The 17932-nt window shown below is 58.2% G+C and overlaps 2 protein-coding genes across 8 annotated transcripts in view; one reads left to right on the forward strand and one right to left on the reverse strand.

The window, feature by feature from the left end:
- Window positions 1–151: 151 nt before the first annotated feature.
- Window positions 152–2706, reverse strand: TMUB1 (transmembrane and ubiquitin like domain containing 1). Of its 3 annotated transcripts, XM_082399131.1 has the most exons (4): window positions 2569–2667; window positions 2022–2110; window positions 1250–1668; window positions 183–950 (listed from the first exon to the last, which is right to left on the reverse strand). In XM_082399131.1, the coding sequence occupies exons 3-4, from the start codon at window positions 1636–1638 to the stop codon at window positions 611–613; spliced, it is 729 nt and encodes a 242-aa protein (XP_082255257.1). In that variant the 5' UTR covers window positions 1639–1668; window positions 2022–2110; window positions 2569–2667; the 3' UTR covers window positions 183–610. The 3 variants fall into 3 exon arrangements, with proteins under 3 accessions (XP_082255258.1, XP_082255257.1, XP_082255256.1); XM_082399132.1 differs by lacking the exon at window positions 2022–2110 and having other exon boundaries at window positions 152–950; window positions 2569–2706; XM_082399130.1 differs by lacking the exon at window positions 2569–2667 and having other exon boundaries at window positions 2022–2275.
- A 2747-nt stretch (window positions 2707–5453) lies between these two features.
- AGAP3 (ArfGAP with GTPase domain, ankyrin repeat and PH domain 3) overlaps window positions 5454–17932 on the forward strand; it is a 59243-nt gene continuing 46764 nt past the window's right edge. For all 5 annotated transcript variants that reach the window (XM_082399112.1, XM_082399113.1, XM_082399114.1 and 2 more), the window contains exon 1: window positions 5454–6015. In XM_082399112.1, the coding sequence (XP_082255238.1) occupies window positions 5688–6015 (328 nt within the window). In that variant the 5' untranslated portion in view covers window positions 5454–5687. The remainder of the gene's footprint in view (window positions 6016–17932) is intronic.

The raw sequence follows: 17932 nt of genomic DNA on the forward strand, positions 1-17932 counted from the left end.
GGATGAAAAGGTGTCCGGGAGTCAGCGGCCGGGCTGGGCAGGTTGGGCAGAGCGAAGTGCCCGGTCGGCGCCCTTCATGCCTTCTCTCCCAGTGGGCAAGAGCTCCCCGGCCCCCGGGCCCGCACACGCAGACACACACCAAGGGTGAAAACTTCACAGTTATTTAATCTGCACATGTTCCAGAGAACCCCCTCCACCCCTCCCAGCTCCCCTTCTCCAGCCCCTTACAGTCTTTGAGTCCCTAAATCAGCCCAAGGAGCTGTCAGGGACTAGAGGTGGCTGGATTCTCAGGCAGAACACTAAGAAGGGCCCAGGGGCGTGGCCCGGCTCTGCCCAGGGCCAAGGCAGCGACAGCAGCTGTCTGACCCGGAGGAGCCGACTGTTAGTGGGTGCTGAGGGCCAGCTGCCCCGGGGGGCGGCCCAGAGCCGTGGAGGTCACAAGGAGGGGCCTCCGCTGGCCCCTGGAGTGCTCTGCGGCGCAGGGCTGGGCTCCAGGGTAGTGGGAAGAGGCAGGTCGGAGAGGCAGGCCTGGGCAGACAGCAGCTCCCACCGTGTCGTGGGGAGCAAGGTCCGGAGGGGCCAGCAACACTGCCAAGAGCCCGTGGGGGCACTACGGGCGGTACATGGCAAAGGCCAGGAGGCTGAGGAGCAGGGTGAAGCCGGCCAGCCCCAGAGTGGCGGTCAGGGGAAAGAAGGGCCGGTACTGGATCTGGCAGTACCAGAGCAGCAGCAGCAGCAGCAGCAGCAGGCTGCCTACTGCCAGCCCGGAGGGGCCTGGCTCTGACCCCGGCGGGCACGGTGGCTGGGAGGGAGCCACCCGAGTGGACACGTGGCAGTGGAGAACACAGTTGGGAGGGAGGTGAAGGCTGCCCAGGGTCTGGGTGTCGTCTCCTAACAGTTGCCCTTGGTAGATGAGTCGCACGTGCTGTTCCCGGCCAGGAAATTGGGTCCTGAGGAGAGAGGGACCTGGGTAATAGAGCAGGTCTCAGAGGCAATCCTGGCCCCTTGCCCGGAATAACTCTCCCACCCTCACCTCTGTCCTCCACCTACCACCCAAGTCAGGGCCTCCAAGGTGGCCCCTCCTGCTTCAGGGGAACAATACGGTGTGTGATTTGGGGGCCTCAGTTCCCTCATCTATAAACGGAGGGGTAAGTCTCAGATATTGATATCCTCAGTGGCCCTTCTAGGTCTGTGATCATTCCCACCCCACTCTTTAGCACTTTATTCCTGTCCTCTCTTCTCGGCTTACCTTTTCAGGGAGCCAATGGTGTCATGGGGCCAGGCCCTGGCCACCTGCTCTGAATCGTTGAGGAATTTCAGCCGAAGTACTAGGGGCTCCTGGGGGGAGTCTGGAGGTGGCGGTGTTGCTGGGAGCCCCACGCCAGGTTCTGGCTGTGCAGCCTGACCTCTGTGTCTCAGGCTGGGGGTCTCAGCTCCTGGGGCCTCCCCCCTGATGCTGTCGGTGACCGCCATGGCTTCGCTGGGCTGTGTCGGTGTTGGGGTCCCTGACGGCTGGGGCAGTGGATCAGCACCCTCGGCAGTGTGTGTCGAGACCCAGGCGAGAGCCAGCACCAGAAGGCAGGCAAGCACCGCAAAAAGGATGGTCACCTCATCACCCACCCCTTCGATCAGGGCCATGGCACCTGCCTTGCCCGCTGCGCTACGGAGCTGGAGAGGCACAAAGAACCCATGAGGGGCTGGCTCACCCGCCAAGAACCCTCTGAACTTCGGGGGGGCTCCTGACTCCACCCCACCACAACTCTCCCACAGTCCTCATACCTCTGCCCGCATACCCGAGCCCCACCGTGGGACACGGACCGCTCTGACACCCAGTTACCCCAAACTTGCCCCACGTACCCCTTCCCATCACCAAATCCCAAGTCCTAATTTTTTGTAACCTGAGATCAGGTCTTCAACCAGCTGCCCAATTCACCCAAACCCTATTCCGAGGTCAGGGCCTTGACCTTCTAAGCAACTCTCCCCTAAATTCAACCTCCACCAAACTTCACCCCAAAGCTTACCTATTCTTTCAGTCTAGGTCATCCCAAAGTTCATCTACTCCTTCGTCTACTTCACCCAAAGCTTATCTACTCTTTCGTCGCTAAAGTTTCTCCAAGGGGGAAGAAAAAGGTCTCTCCACACACACATACACACACACCGCCCGGTTACCATTTACCCAAACCCCGACCCGCGGCACGGGACCGCTTCCCAAGGCTTCCCCACGCCAAACGTCAAACTGCGCCCTTTAGCAAACTGGAACCTCCGAGAGTTGCCACCCCCCCACCCAACTCGGCCCCTCCTGGTGCCCTCAAACCCCACCCCGAGGCGGCCCGACCCCGCGCCTCCTCTGGAAGCCTCTCCAAACTCAGCCTGCTGCAGGACCCCAGATCTCGGCCGGGAATCCGAGACTTCGCCCTCCCCACCCTGATCCTCTATCACCCCTCCCATCTTCCCGCCCCCCACACCCACCCCCGAGTGGCGGGAGGGCGAGGGCGATCCCGGGGCGGGGCGAGCGGGGGCCAGCTGAGGTGGCGGGGGGGTGGGTACGGTCAAGGCGCAGGGACTCACCGCCTGGCTCCATAGCGGACCCTTGGGTACTTCCGGGCGGGAGGTGGCGAGGTCGCAGACACCTGAAGGCACCCCCGCCTTCCCCGCTGCCACTGCCGCTACCGCTGCGCCGCCGCCGCACCCCGGAGCATTGTGGGTCTTGTAGTCCGGCGCGGTGAGCAGTCCCCGCCCTCCGCCCTGCGGACCCACGTGCGGGGCTCGGCTGCCTGGTCTCAGTGCCCGAAAATCGCTGAGGGGCTGGTGGGGGCGTGTTTGGGGCTTGTGCTAGCCCGCAGAGGTTTGGGCGGCAGCAGCATCCTCCCCCTTCCCCTCGGGCAGCGAGGGCATGTATCACTCCAGAAACCAACGTCAGCTGGAGCGTGTCAGAGCACCGGTGTTTCGAGATGCAGCCTTTGGGGAGCTCAGGTGGTCCCTACCCCGGCCTACTCTTACGTCAGAGTGGACGCTGGAAGGCATCCTGGACCCTCCAAATTGACTCTTCAGCCCAGAGCCCAGTATCCATGGGCTGCCCCACCAGGCTGGCTGAGGATATCCATCTTAAGGAATGGCCACCGCGGCTTGGGCTGCCTTATTTACCTGGTCCCCTTCTCCACTTTGCCCCTGTAAGACTGTGCAAGAAGCATGGACTTTGGAACCTGGCACAAATGCTGATCCCTTATCCCGTGCTTATCAACTATATGACCTTGTGTGCGTTATTGAATCTCTTTGAATCTAAATTTCTTCGTTCTTAAAACATACCTCATAAGACAATTGTAAGGAAAAAATTAGGTGTTTTATTAAACAAGTGTGAAAACTATGTAGGGGATCTGTCACACAGTAGATATTTGTTCACTTGATATTAGAACACTTCCTCCACCCAAATCTGGGCTCAGAAATTAGGTCCTTAGAGTATTGCTGTACAGGGAACGTTGAGCCTCAGCCTGGCCCGGGCCAGTTAATTTCCATGGGTTTTCCCTCCTTCCTCTGGGCTCCTATAGCCACAGAGAGGCACAGAGATCTTACAGCCTAGATTGTATAGACCAGTCTTGATTAAAAGTAATGCACCCTAGTGTTCTGATAGCAAATGCTTACTTGTGGGAGCAAGCACTCCAAATGTTGCCTTGGGACAGTCAGTTTAGATTTATAACATACAGAGCTAACTTATTTCCAGTTCCTTCCTTCCCACTTATTCATTTATTCTAGAAATATTTTAAAAATGTATACTATGTGCTGGGCACTGGGTGAGATGCTGGGAGTACAGTGAATCAGACTCTATCCCTGCCCTCATGTGGCTCATATACTAATAAAGGAGACAAGTAGCCCACCAGTGCTAAAACAGGTATGTTCTGGCTGCCGGGGCAACATTTTTGAGGGACTCTTTACCCTCAGCAGCTCTACTGGGAGGTACCTGGTGCAACTGCTTGCTGTCAATTCTAATTAAGCTTCTAAAAGATATGTTAGATATTGCTCTTAGACTTACAGAACATAGGGTAGGTGATTTGTTCAACTACTATATTTTGCAAATGAAGCCCAGGGAGGGTGCAAGACATTCTTAAGGTCAAGCAGGTAGGTAGAACCCACATCCCTCAGGAGCTTGGGAGGCCCCCGGTGTTGATTAGCTCGCACCAGCTTCTTTGGAAGGTACAAGAAACTTAGGAATGGTGACTAGGTTGGTACTGGGGTAGAGTTGTGTAGGTAGCTGAATGGTGGGCAACTTTTTGCTGGGAAAAGACCCAGCTTGGCCTGGGAAGTGAAGGATATGTAAAAAGGATGACTGTGCCAGAGGACAGCGGGGTGTAGCCCTGGCAGGCTGATTGGCTGGGACCAGTGCTCTGCAAATGCCACCTCTTACGGGGTTTAGGAAAGTTGGGGTGGGGTGGCTAGCAGAACTGCAAACAGCTTTAGCAATGGGGATGCAGAGGAACTAGGACGTTGAGGGAACTCCCTGGCCCCATGAGTGGACAGGAACACAGTATAGACAAGGCAGAGAGGACAAAGAAAATTGAGACAGTCATGTGGACTCCGGTGAGTGTCTTGAATGGGGTGAGTGGGAAATAAGGCATAATATTTGATTCCTTTCTCTTCTTCCTTCCCCCTTTCAGTGGGGTCCAGCTGTGTTCACTGGTCCTCTCCCAGTCCGGCAGTGGGCGGCTTTTAGGAGAGGCTGGAAGATAAGAGTGGGGACGTTGTTGTTTAAAGTGTCATTTCCAAGGGCCCCGCAGATGAAGCTCTCCTCAGGAAGAACTGGAAATAGAATCCGGGAATCCAGATTTCCAGCCTATGTGCTGCAGTCGGCAATGGAGAGTCCAGGCAGGGCCTGAGAGAGAACCCTGGGTCGGCGTGGTCTCTAGGGTTGACCTCAGGGCCCTGGGACAGGGGAGCCTGTGCCGCACTGAAGGCAGGGCGATGTAAGGGAGGCGCAACTGGGCCTGGCCTGGCAACCCTCCTCGGCCAATCAGCCGCGTTCATCAGTACCCTCGGGCGCAGGGCACTGTGCGGGCACTGCCCAGAGATCGGACACCCCACCCAGACCAGCGCAAGGAGGCGAAAGCGACAGCCGGGGCCGGGAGGGGGGCAGGGCAGCTGTCCTCTCGAAGCGAGTGGCCCTCGCGGCGGGTGTAGGTGGGGGCTGGAGAAGAGGCGGAAGGGCCGAAGCTGGGTGGGAGGGGCCCGGCCGCTGGGGCTGGAGCGCGCGGCTCGGGGGTGGAGGCTGCAGAGCCAGCGAGCAAGCGAGCGAGGGGCGGGGGCGCTGGGGCCCGCGCGCAGGAGGGGCGGGGGCGGGGGCGGCGGGGAGGGGGGCTCGGGCTGCGTGTGCCGGAGCCGGCGGGGGCGGCGGTGCGTGCGCATGACGCGGGGGGAGGGCCCGGGCCGCGCGCTCCCGGTCCCGTTGTTGTTGCCGCTGGAGGCTGCTCCCAGGCAGCGGGATCGCGGCGCCGGGAAGCGCCCGGCAGCGGTGGCCACAGCGTGCGCGGCGGCGCCTCCCGGCCTCGGCCCCCGGCCCCCGGCCCCATGCACTAGCCCCGCGCCGCCGGCTCCGTAGTCCCGGCTCCGCCAGCCCCGCGAGCCCGCCCGCCCGCCGCCGCCGCCGCGCCGCCCAGGGACCCGGCCGGGCCCGCCTCGGGCCCCGCGGCTCCGGAGCCATGAACTTCCAGGCGGGCGGGGGGCAGAGCCCGCAGCAGCAGCCGAGCCTGGCGGCGCCGGGGGGCGGCGGCGGCGGCGGCGGCGCGGGGGGCGGCGGTCAGTTCGGCGGCGCAGGGCCGGGGGCCGGGGGCGGCGGCGTCCCCTCGCAGCAGCTGGCCGGCGGGCCTCCCCAGCAGTTCGCGCTCTCCAACTCGGCGGCCATCCGGGCCGAGATCCAGCGCTTCGAGTCCGTGCATCCCAATATCTACGCCATCTACGACCTGATCGAGCGCATCGAGGACCTGGCGCTGCAGAACCAGATCCGGGAGCACGTCATTTCCATCGAGGGTGAGCTGAGCCGGGGGCTGCGGGAGCTGGGGCGCGGTGGCCTCTCCGGCGCCGGCCGGGGGCTTTGCTGGCCCGTTCCGGCCACGCTCTCGCCGTTGGGGGTCCTCTCGCGCCTGAGGTCGGGGCCACGCGGTTTGCTGATCGCTGGCGCTGCATAGCCGGCGGCCAGGCTTCGCCATTTCTCGTCCGGGGACACTTTGGGGCTGCGGGCAGGTCCCGTGCCAGGGGACAGGTTTTCTGATCTTAATGCTCCAGGGCGTGAGGGTGGTGTCGCTCCGGGGACGGGTGCGCTCGGAGCCGCAGAGGTTCCGGGGTCCAGGGGCCAGGTCTGGTCAGGCATGGCCGGGGAGGGTGGGCGCGGCGGAGGGCCTCGGCGGGCCGGGAGGTGGGGCCGCTGCCGGAGAGGCGTCTCAGCCGCTGTCCCGGCCCTGCCCGCGGTGGAGCGGTGGATCGGAGCCTCCCGTTAGTGGATGGCAGCATTCCCGGGCCCAGCGCCCGCGGGCCCCGGAGGGTGGCGCTCGCCGAGGCTCGCTCTTCCGACGCACACCCTCCACGCTGCCGCGGCCCGGCGGGCGCGGGCCAGGCCTGGCGCGGGGCTTGGGCGCCGGGGCCGCGTGGGAAGCCCCGGCCGGGCCAGTGGCGCCTTCGCTGGGTCCCCCGCGCGCCGGACACCCGCCGCTGCTCTCCAGGGAGCCACTCGAGAAGCGGGCTCGGGGCTGGTGGGCGCTGACCGACCTCCAGGGACACAGCGCCAGGCGTCGGGGACTAGAACGCCGGGCCACTGAGCTGCCCAGCGCTCCTTTCTCTAGGCTCTCGGGCCCTGGACCTCGGCTACTGAGGGGCAGAGGAAGTGGGTGCACGCCGCTGGCAGATGTACCACGACCCCGGGTGTGGTGGGGACGGGCAGCACTGGCAGGCACCCCAGCGGCGTGGTGACCTTTGAACGCATGTGGGGCAGATGGGCCTGGTCCTGGGCCATCTGCTTCCTCCTCCGGCTCTATTTGCAGGGGGACGCCCACCAGCAGGTGGTGGGTTCGGAAATGCAGGCAGAGTGCAAGGCCTTTCGCTGATGACTTGGAGTTGTGGGCAGGGCCCTGTCCAGTACTTGGGCCTCACAGTTAGGGCCGCACTCCCATCTTTCTCTCATTGTGTGAGGCTCTTGGGGGGGGGGGGATCCTTCACCTGAACACCCCGTTTCTGCTTTCAGAGGTCCCCATGGCTGAGGAAGGCATAGTTGGTCTTTTGGGGGTAGGGGACCCCATTTAGAGCTGGGGTCCTGCTCTTGTAGCATTCCCGTCTGCCTTCTTTCTGTCCTTTTCCCAGCTCTCTCTCATCGCATCTCTTTCCTCTCAAGGCTGAGTTCACTGTGAACTAATTAGGTGACAGAAAAAAACTCATTAGCATGGATCTGAGTAAATGGCCTGAATCATCGGTGTGGCTGGGGACCAGGAGATGGCATTTGTGTGAGCCAGGGGCCCCAAAGAGAGGAGATGACCAATATTTCCTCCTAGATCTGAAGGGGTTGTGGGGGGGGTGAGAAATGCCATTCCCTGCAGCTTCCCTGTTTCCCCGGAGGAAGTAAGTCCCTGATCAGCACCAAGATGCCTCCCCCACCCCTCACAGCCCCTTTTGGAAGGGGTGGGACAGCCCCAGGAGGGGTGAAGAATGGCGTCCAGAGCAGGGAGAGGCAGGACTGGGCTGGATTCCACATCTGACTCCCGCTTCCTTAACAGTACCCCCGCCCCCCCGAGCTCAGGAGGTCTCTGGCCCGGCATCTTCCGTGATGTGAAGGCCAGAGTTCCTGGGACACACTTGGGTTTTCACCCCCATCTTGAATTCAACATGATAGGCGGAATTTCCCCTCTTAGATCCCTCCCCCGTGACCAACTTCCCCATTGCGGTTTGGAAGTACCCCACATTCCGTCTGCTTAGCCTGGAAGCTTGGTATCACCATTGCGGATCCTGGGACCCAATGTTTCATTGTCACCAGGGCCCAGCTGCTCCTCACACATCCATTCCCAGCTCTCCTGGTCCCTACTTCCCTGCTCTTTCTTGGCCAGGCCTCCCACCTCTTTCTTCCTTCTCCCCTTTTTCTTCCCAGCCTCTCTCTTGGAACCCATCTTTATTACCCACCGCACCCTTGCTTTCCCGCTCCTGTCGCCCCAGCTTTTCTGCTGTAGGCAGGCATCAAAAAAAAAAAAAAAAAAAAAAACCCCAGAAAACTCCTTCTCCAATTTCTGCCGTATATCCTTCCTCTCCCCATCTGCCAAACCATATTGCCGCTGTCCTGCAAAGCAGCGTCGGCACCTTCTTTCTCAGTGGAGGGAGGGCAGCAGCTTCTCTGGCGGGCGTTTCCCTGCTCGCTCTCTGAGCCTGACCGAGGCCCCTGCCAGGGCCCAGCGGACCTGGGTCGAGACTGTTATATAAACACGTTCATCGCCTGGGAGGCTGATCCTGTGTTTACTAGGGATGAGCCTTTTAGGGGGAAGGGATGACATTTTCCTAGTGTGTAAGAAGCCTCACTCAGTAATACTTTAGTGAAGGGTGCATTTGAGCCCTGAAGGTGACTGCGGAGATGCGGTCAGGATGCGTTTGGGACTGAGGAAGCGTGGTGGCACCTTGCCCTCCTGTATTCTCTCTGCTTCTCTCAGCCCCTCTCACCCCGCGGCCAGGGCAGGAAGAAGCAGAGGAACTTTGAGCTTTCCTGTGTTTCAGGACAGGATCTGGAGGGAGGGAGTTCCTTTTCCCACCAAAGGCCAAGGAAAGAGAAAACCTGTCCACCCTTCGTTCTTAAGGAACCGCGGAATGTCACCAGTAGCTGGGATGGAGGGATAGACAGGCCACTGCGTGCGGAGCCTTTGAGCCACTCTCACCTCCCTGGTGGGGACACCGAGACTCAGAGAAGAGAGGGACCTGCAGGGAGGGGCGCTCCCGGGGCTTGCTCGGGTGTCCTGGCTGTGTCCTAGAAAGAGGACACGAAGGAACCAGGCCTTGCTCCAGATGGGGGACAGTCTGGGCACGCGGAACACAGGGATGCTGGGCCAGTGAGCCGGAAGCCAGGATGAGGTGTTGGGAGAAGCGGCCCTTGGGGTCCCAGCAGGTGGCCTGGAAAGGCAGGCTTGTCCCTGAGTAGATGTGAACCTGGGGAGGTCTGCCCGAGGGGAGGCCCGCATGGAGGGCCTGGAAGCGGACTGTGGCCCCGGGAGGCTACTGCTGTGGCAGGAACCCGGCTTTGTCAACTGGGTGACTTGTTCCCGTGGCCCTTGGTTTTCCCCCAGGGGTTTTTAAGCAGTGAAATTCCTTGGACGGGCCAGCGCCCCAGCTGGCCTGTTCCGCCCTCACTCACAGAGGCACGGTCTGCCTGCCTCTGTGGGCTCCGGGCTTGGTAACATTCTGAAAGGACTCAGGTGAAAAGAGGTGTGGGTTTTCCTGTCTGGTTCGAAATTAGGCTAAAGAGAGAAGGGGGCCCGGAGCTGTGGACGGGGCGGTCAGAGGGCGCAGCCTCAGCATCTACATCCTTCCCTGCAGGCCTGCCCAGGGCGCTAGAGTTTGTCCCCTGTTTTGTCTGTGTGCTGTGGCTAGATCCCAGCAACAGCGCTCTGAGGCAGAGAGAAGAATTGTGTACGTTTCGGAGACAGAGAAGCCCTCTCCTGAGCTGATTCCCTTCTGCCTGCTCCTCGGGGTGGGCATTCCCCAACCTGCTGGTAATCCTCACCTGTGGGACTTGCTCAAGTACGCATTTCTGAGGCTCCCTCCAAGGGATTTGATTCTGTGGGTTTGGGATGGGGGCCCAGGGATCTGCGTTTGTAACTTCCCCGGCCCATTCTGGTAATTAGCTGGTTTGGGGAATGAGTGCCTGGTGGGGGACTGGTTATTTAGGACTTTGCACAAAAGAGCTCTAGGAATTCTGAAAAAGAGGCTATCGGTGTGGGTGCCAGTGGCCTGGGAAAGCCGCATTTGTTCCAGATACATTTATTTAGCTCCTACTGTGTGGCCCAGTTGCATCTAGCACAGTGGAGAGCGGGAGGGGAGGGAAGGGGCTGAGCCAGCCCTCTGGACCCTGAAGGTGAATGGGTCAGCCTGTAGGAGGTGCCAGAGGGGGAATTGGGAGTGGCAGGAATAAAGGCCGGGTTTTAAGAAAAGCAGGACGAAGATGAGAGACTAGGGAAGCCTTGTCAAGACCCCAAGCCCGCAGGAACTTGGGCAGCCTCGAGATGCAGCCTCCCCGCCCCCCATTCAGGCCTCCTTCACTGCGCTCCAGCTCTCTGCCAGGTGGAAGGCACCGTATAGATAAGACGGTCCTTGCTCCGAAACACCCTGTGGCTGGCACATACCCTAACTTTCCTCTACCACTTATTTCTTTAACTGAATGTGTGTGCCAGGCGCAGGGTCTGAGAGACGCTCCGTGCAGAGGGAACAGGTTGGCAAAGGCGGCAAGGGTCGGGGTTCAAGGAACAGCAGGCTGGTCTGCGCGCCTGGAGCACTGAGTCCAGGGGGGACAGGCAGGAGGACCCCGGTTCGGGAGTTTTGAATGCTTTGTCCTGTATTAATTCATTTACACCTCACCTTGTTCCAGGAGACCATACGAGGTGACGCTTAAGCCTGCAGGAGATGGGCTGTCACGGGAGGGTCAAAGCAGGAGCCAACCGGCAGGTCGTATTTGAGAGCGGGTTGCATTTGAGAACTTACTCTCTGTGCAGTGCCCGCTGGATCAGAGGGAGCGGGGCCGCAGGGAGAGCAGGCAGGAGAGGTGGATTAATCAGCTTTTAGTGCCCACGCCGTACATTTGACTGTGAGCCCTTCCTAGCAGCTGTCAGCGGGCCTCTGGCCTCAGAACCTCAGGAGTGGAGGGGGAAGGAGGCCCTAGCCTGGGGGAGGCAGACCCGGGGGCCCTGAGAACTCCTGTGTCCCCGCTCAGCATCGCCTGAACACCCACTCAGGACCCTTTGGCTTGCCCCCATTCTCTTTTTAATATGCAGGTAACTCGAGATTAGTTGAACCGGAGAGCATTCCTCCTGAGGCCTAGCCAACTTCCACCGCGCAGGCCAGGGGTGAGGGGCAGCTAATTTTGGCACATGGAGCTGAGCTGTAGGCTTACGGAAGCGGGAAGGGGAGGTGACCGGGATCTCCTGCTTTGAGGATGGGGACCATGGGCTGTGCAGTGTTCCACCAGTTTACATTCCTCAGCTGCCTGCTGGAGATGGTCTCGAGGCCTCTGCAATCCTTTGCAGTCTTCTCCGGTATGCAGGTATCATCTCCATTTTGCAAATGAGATCTCCTAGGACTGAGATGGAGTCACTTCCCAAGGCCACGCAGGAGCGGCACAGCCAGGGACTCTGCCTGGTTTTTCATCTCCAGGCCTGGTGCTCTTCCCCTCACACGGATGGGCTGACTGAGCTTTGCTGGGCCAGGCTGGACACCCAGCCAGCCCTTCTGGGTGCCTCTCAGGCAAGGTTTTGACCTCGAGTTGAACTTCTGGAAGCTTTTAGAGTATCACTTAAGGGTGACCCAGAGCTCTTCTTTCCTGCCATAGTTTTCTTCTGAGTGTCTTGAATCCCCAACTGAATGGTGGCTCTTGGAGGGGGGCTCTCCCTTCCATGAGCAGCATGGATGTTGTGTGTGGGAGAAAGATGCTTGATCAAGAAACACTCCAAGATATTTGAACATTTAAAAAATTTAAGTATATGTTTATTTTATTTTTTTTAAATAACTCATTTTTAAAATAATTAATTAATTAATTTTTGGCTACGTTGGGTCTTCGTTGCTGCACGTGGGCTTTCTCTAGTTGCGGCGAGCGGGGGCTACTCTTCGTTCTGGTGCGCGGGCTTCTCATTGCGGTGGCTTCTCTTGTTGCAGAGCACGGGCTCTAGGTGCGCGGACTTCAGTAGTTGTGGCGCGCGGGCTTCAGTAGTTGTGGCGCACGGGCTGTAGAGCGCAGGCTCAGCAGCTGTGGCGCATGGGCTTAGTTGCTCCGCGGCATGTGGGATCTTCCCGGACCAGGGCTCGAACCCGTGTCCCCTGCATTGGCAGGTGGATTCTTAACCACTGTGCCACCAGGGAAGCCCCTAAATATATGTTTAAATGACAAAAATAATGCATGCTGGTTATAACACATTCAACTGTGGAAAGGAAGTCGAAGAAATGTGTGTGCCCCCCACGTCTCCCCGAGGTACCTGCTGTTGTCTGTCTGTCTGACGGGTGTCTTTCCCATCTGCTTCCTCTCCTATATATAGCTACTATCTACTGCTGCATGATTGATGATACTCTTGGCGTTTCACAGCGAAAGTGGGACTTCTGTGGGAAATACTCCACTGGGAGAAGGGAACCAGAGTCACAGTTTCAAAAAAGGCGTCTGCATTAATGCACCCGTCTGGCAGCTCCCTGTGGGGCAGTTGGGATACCTGGGTTCTCATTCCTGTTCTGCCGCCGACTGGCTGTGAGAACTCGGACAAGTCATAAAGGTGCCCCCAATCCCCCTGGCCTGTTCTCCTAGAACCCAGTTCTGGTTTCATCTGCACAGCTCGCTGTGACCCCACCCTCGAGCATTTGGACCATCTCAGTCTTGGGTCTCTGGTCCAGGGAGGCCAGACTCCGTTCAGTGGGAGGTTCTGAGGCTGCCTTCTTGTGCGCAGCATATGACACGCGCTGCCCAGGAGCCCTCCAGGAGCTGGTCATCGCCTCTGTACCTGAGTTTCCTCAGCTGAGAAGGAGGGGTAGTGACAGTGTGATGGGGTGAGGCGCGGCAGGTGCCGACAGCGGTGCCTGGCACAGAGCGAGCACCCAGTGCGTGCTCGTGGTGAGCTGAGAGGCTGCATGCAGTTGATCCAAGTCTCCTGGTACCTAGATCTTTGCACACTTGTCTGATTATTTCCTTTGGACAAATTCCCAAGTGGAAGAAAACAGTGGGGCCGTCGGGCACGCACGACCTTTTGGGGACTTTCTCTGTGCGCCACACTGCCCTGCAGGAAGGCCCTTCCCGTTTCCCTGGGGCAGAGACTGCCTGTTCCCTGCCCCCAACCTGTCCACTTGAAAGGTGAAGAGAAATGATGAAATGAGTTTTGTTGTTGTTTGATCTTGTGTGTATCTGATTACTAGTGAGAGTCAACATGAAACATAATGTTTTTGGTTGTTGAATTTTGTTGAATTCCCTTCATATCCTTTATTCATCTTCCTCGTGGTTTGTTACTCTTTTTCTTAATAAGTGTAAGATAGTTTTGTTTTTGTTTTTGTTTTTTTTTTGGCTGTGCGGTATGTGGGATCTTAGTTCCCCCACCAGGGATCGAACCTGCACCCCCTACAGTGGAAGCGCAGCGTCTTGACCACTGGACCGCCAGGGAAGCCGCTGTGTAGGACAGTTTTAATCTGCAAACATAGATCAGGCATACATTGCTGTTTGCTGGAGGGGAGCCGCGGTCCTGGTCTCTCTGGCGGCACTCTGGCCCTCCCGGGGCCCTGGGCACTGAGGTGAGTGAGCCCACAGCACATGGTCCCAGAGGGATGTATGTGCCTTTGCTGTTTTCATGCCTGTTTATAGTGTGTATTTTCTTTCTCTTTCTTGTTTGTCAGCACCCCTCCTTGCCACTGTTGGTGCACCCGCCCACAGCATTTTCTCTTTTGCCTTTTAATTTGATGCTTTGTTGGCTTGCGAACCTGGAGCCCAAGCTGGTAGAGTGGGATTCGAGCCCAGTCGTGGCCTCCCCGTGTGTGTCTGTGGGTCTGTGTGTGCGGCAGGGCTGGGAGGCCGGGAGAGCTGGCCCCCACTCGGGGCTCCTGCTCTGCTCCTGGTGGGAGCTCCCGGCCCCTCCTGTGTGTGTGGTCTCTTCCAGGGAGGGGCAGATGCACTTCCCTGCCCAGAGAACGTTTTTTTTTTTGTTTTGTTTTTTTTTAATTAATTAATTTATTTATTTTTGGCTGTGTTGGGTCTTCGTTTCTGTGCGAGGGCTTTCTCCAGTTGTGGCAAGCGGGGGCCACTCTTCATCGCGATGCGCGGGCCTCTCACCATCGCGGCCTCTCTTGTTGCAGAGCACAGGCTCCAGACGCGCAGGCTCAGTAGCTGTGGCTCACGGGCCCAGTTGCTCCACGGCATGTGGGATCTTCCCAGACCAGGGCTTGAACCCGTGTCCTCCGCATCGGCAGGCAGACTCCCAACCACTGCACCACCAGGGAAGCCCAGAGAACGTTTTTGATTAAACAGGCCCTAGATGAAGGCCTTTTGCTAAGAAGCACTGTGAAGATTTGGTGGCTCTCAGTCCCTCTGAAGCCCCACTCGTCTTGGTTATTGCTTCTAGACTCTTCTAGACTGTTTTAGGTTGGACGATGTGGTAGAATGGAGCCTGGTGTCATTCCTTCTCTGTCACAGTCTGTACAGGGTAGTGGGTACAATCCGGCTCTGGAACCAGGCTGCCTAGATTTACATTCCTAACACTTAGTAGTGGTGTCACCTTTCTGTGTCTTGGCTTCCTTGTTGGGCGAGTTCCATAACCTTTCTGTGTCTTGGCTTCCTTGTTGCTAATATGAGGTTAACAAGCACCCATCTCATTGTGTAGGTGTGACAATGAAGAATGTTAACGCGTGCAAAGCTTTTAGACCAGCCCCGGCCCCTCGGAAGTGTTCACAGTGGCTCCGGCCTTTGCAGGGCTGCGGAGAGGACTCGGGGAGGGAGGGAGTGTCCCTCATGGCACCTGCAGCGGTGGCTCCCCAGTCATGCTCCCTGAACCCGAGCGGGCGAACGGGAGAACCTGGCGGGGCAGAGTTTGGGGTAAGTTGGTTTAGCCTGGCAGGCCCCAGGGAGGGGTGCCAGGTCCAGACTTGTCTGCCGTTCCAGCTGATTGGAGCAGACCCTGGACCACAGCTGGTCACAAGGAGTGTGTCACACAGGCACCCAGCATTGCTTTCATCTGATTGCTTGCCCGTCGATTAAAGTATTTCCTCTAATTCAGCACCAATTACACATGTGAGTCATGCGTAAATTTAAATTTTCAAGTAGCCATGTTAAGAAAGCAAAAAAAAATTATCTTTAATAATGAGTTTTATTTAATCCATTGTATCTGAAATATTATCATTTCATTGTGCAATTAACAAATTAATATAAGGGGGCTTCCCTGGTGGCGCAGTGGTTAAGAATCCGCCTGGTTCGAGCCCTGGTCTGGGAAGATCCCACATGCCGTGGAGCAACTAAGCCTGCGCGCCACAACTACTGAGCCTGCACTCTGGAGCCCGCGAGCCACAACTACTGAAGCCCGCGCGCCTAGAGCCCATGCTCCGCAACAGGAGAAGCCACTGCAATGAGAAGCCCGCGCACCACAAATGAAGAGTAGCCGCCGCTCACTGCAACTAGAGAAAGCCTGCGCGCAGCAACGAAGACCCAACACAGCCAAAAATAAAAATAAATAAAATAAGTAAATTAATTAATTAATTAATATAACAATTTTTTTAAAATTTATTTATTTAATTTTGGCTGTGTTGGGTCTTCGTTTCTGTGCTAGGGCTTTCTCTAGCTGCGGCGAGCGGGGGCCACTCTTCATCGCGGTGCGCGGGCCTCTCACTACCGCGGCCTCTCTTGTTGCGGAGCACAGGCTCCAGACGCGCAGGCTCAGTAGTTGTGGCTCATGGGCCCAGCTGCTCCGCGGCATGTGGGATCTTCCCAGACCAGGGCTCGAACCCATGTCCCCTGCATTGGCAGGCAGACTCTCAACCACTGCGTCACCAGGGAAGCCCCTATAACACTTTTTAATGAGACATCTTACATTCTTTTTTCAACTAAGTCTTCAAACTGTGTCTCACCCGCTCAGTGCCCCTCCACTGGGACTGGCCGCATTTCAAGTGCTCAGGAGCCATGCATGGCTAGTGTCTCTGGTATTGGAAGAACAGCTCTAACTTTAGCCTATAAGGTAACAAAAGAATTCCTATTTGTTGGAAAAATTGAATACAGAAGTATATCCTTTTGGATTCATCTTTCTAAAGTATCGTATTAAAATTTTTTAAGTAACGTGCCTTTCATGTATATCCTGCCGTTTTCATTCAGTCATTCAACAAACACTCCTGAGTACCTGCTCAGGCCGTGGTGATGGGTAGCAGATAAATCTATTTAGAAGCGTTACTGAAGTCACAGTAGTTTTTTGTCGCCGTGGATTTTCTTAAAACCCGGAAGCACAACTACTGTTGAGGGGGCTCGGCCCCGAAACGTGTTCCCGTCCAGGGGTTCTCAAGTTTTGGAACCGAGATTCACACAGTTTTGCTCAAGGCGGAAGGTGGCGAGTGAGCCCAGACCCCGCTCTTTTGCAAGAAGCTGGAGGAGAGGGCGCGTGTCTGTTGGGGGGATCACGTCCAGGCTCCTCTTGGTCAGCGTCTTGGTTGAGAATGGGTCGCCCACGGGCCCCAGCGTGGCTCGCGTCACTTGGGTTTGGCGGTTTCACCCCACGTGGCTGCCACTGTGCCCTACTTACGTCCCCGCCCGCCCCCTCTGCATCACAGCCCGAGGCTAATCCTGAATTAGGGTGAGGGGAAGTGAGGTGGCAGGGAAAGGCTCTTCCATCTGCTGGGGGGCAAGGGCCGGTGGGCCCGACCGGGAGGGGACGTGCCAGCCGGCGAGCCTGTTGCTGGGCCGAGCTCGTGTGAACAGCGCGGTCCGGGGACTGGCCGCCCTCTGCGTATCCTCCGCACGCGTGACGGACTAAAGTGCTGGATTGTGAAGTGCTGACCACTAGGGAATAGGGTGCTGATTACGTAGGCCGGCCAGCCGCGCAGACTGTGAGCCCAGCCCTCGCTCTGCGGACCAGAGAGGGTGGAAGCCACCTACCAGGGATTCAAGGTCACTGTTGAGCAGCAGGGCGGCTGAGGCCCCGGGCCTTTTCCCTTCGCCGTGGTAGTCTCCTTCCAGCTCACAGGAGAGGCGGGCCGGGTGATCCTGGCCACGTCCCCCTCAGCCGTGACCCACAGCAGTTGTGCCAGGATGTGTCACCAGCAAAGTCACACCCCATCCTGGTGTCTTAGGCAGAAGCTGTTTTTGTAAGCTTTTTTTTTTTTTTTTGCTTTGTGTTTTGTCTTTACGCTGAGTAACGTGTATATAATAGCGGAATGTTCGTAAATGTACACGTGCTCTCTGAAAACACGTGGCACAGGATAAGGCCCCTCTCAGCCAGCAGCCTGGGTTGGCTTCCTTGCTCTGTCTCTCAGTCCACTTCCGGGCCCTGAAATAGGGAGACCTTCCCCCTCCCCCCTCTGCTTGGAGCTGAGATGCTTGTGGGGCCACCCAGGAAGGAGCATCTTGTTGTACTGCATTCACCAACCCCCTCTTGTTAACCTTTGCCCGGGGAGCCAGCAGGGAACCTGCCAATGGGCTGGGCTGGGTAGCTCTCTGCCTTTAGCAGGCCCTTGGTGACTGACATCTTGGATGGGATGTCCTGAGGCCCCTCCAGCCAACCCAGAGGAGACAGAGCCTGTCACCCCGCAGAGCTCTCATTCTCTCCCAGGCTGTCACTCTCTCCGGGGAGGGGGTGGGGTGGGGGGGCGGACACGCCATCCTGAAACTGTGTTAACAGGCTCTCACCTCCCTTCCTGGGTGCCCCCCATCCCCTGCCGGCTGTGGCCCTTGGGCCGCGCTTCTCTCCGTGGGCCCTGAGCACACGGCAGCCCCTCCAGGGCCATCACTGCCCTTTACCTGCGAGAAGAGCTGGGATCTAAACCTGCCTCTGTCCAGCTCCATCACCCACCTTTCCCGTTCGAGGCCCTGGTCTGTTGGGTGTCCCTCCCCAGCCCCTAGTCTCCCCTGGCCTGGTCCCTCGTGGGACCTGGAGCAGTGGGTGCTCTCCCCCCGCTGGCCCCAAGCTGGTGTCGGCCTCATCTGCTGCTTTCCTTCTGGACATTGAGCCGGTGGCCGGTGGGCCTCGGGCCCCCAGCCCAGTACCGGCCTGGCAGG

Source organism: Balaenoptera borealis, assembly GCF_965194805.1.
Source record: "Balaenoptera borealis genome assembly, chromosome: 7".
NCBI lineage: Eukaryota > Metazoa > Chordata > Mammalia > Artiodactyla > Balaenopteridae > Balaenoptera > Balaenoptera borealis.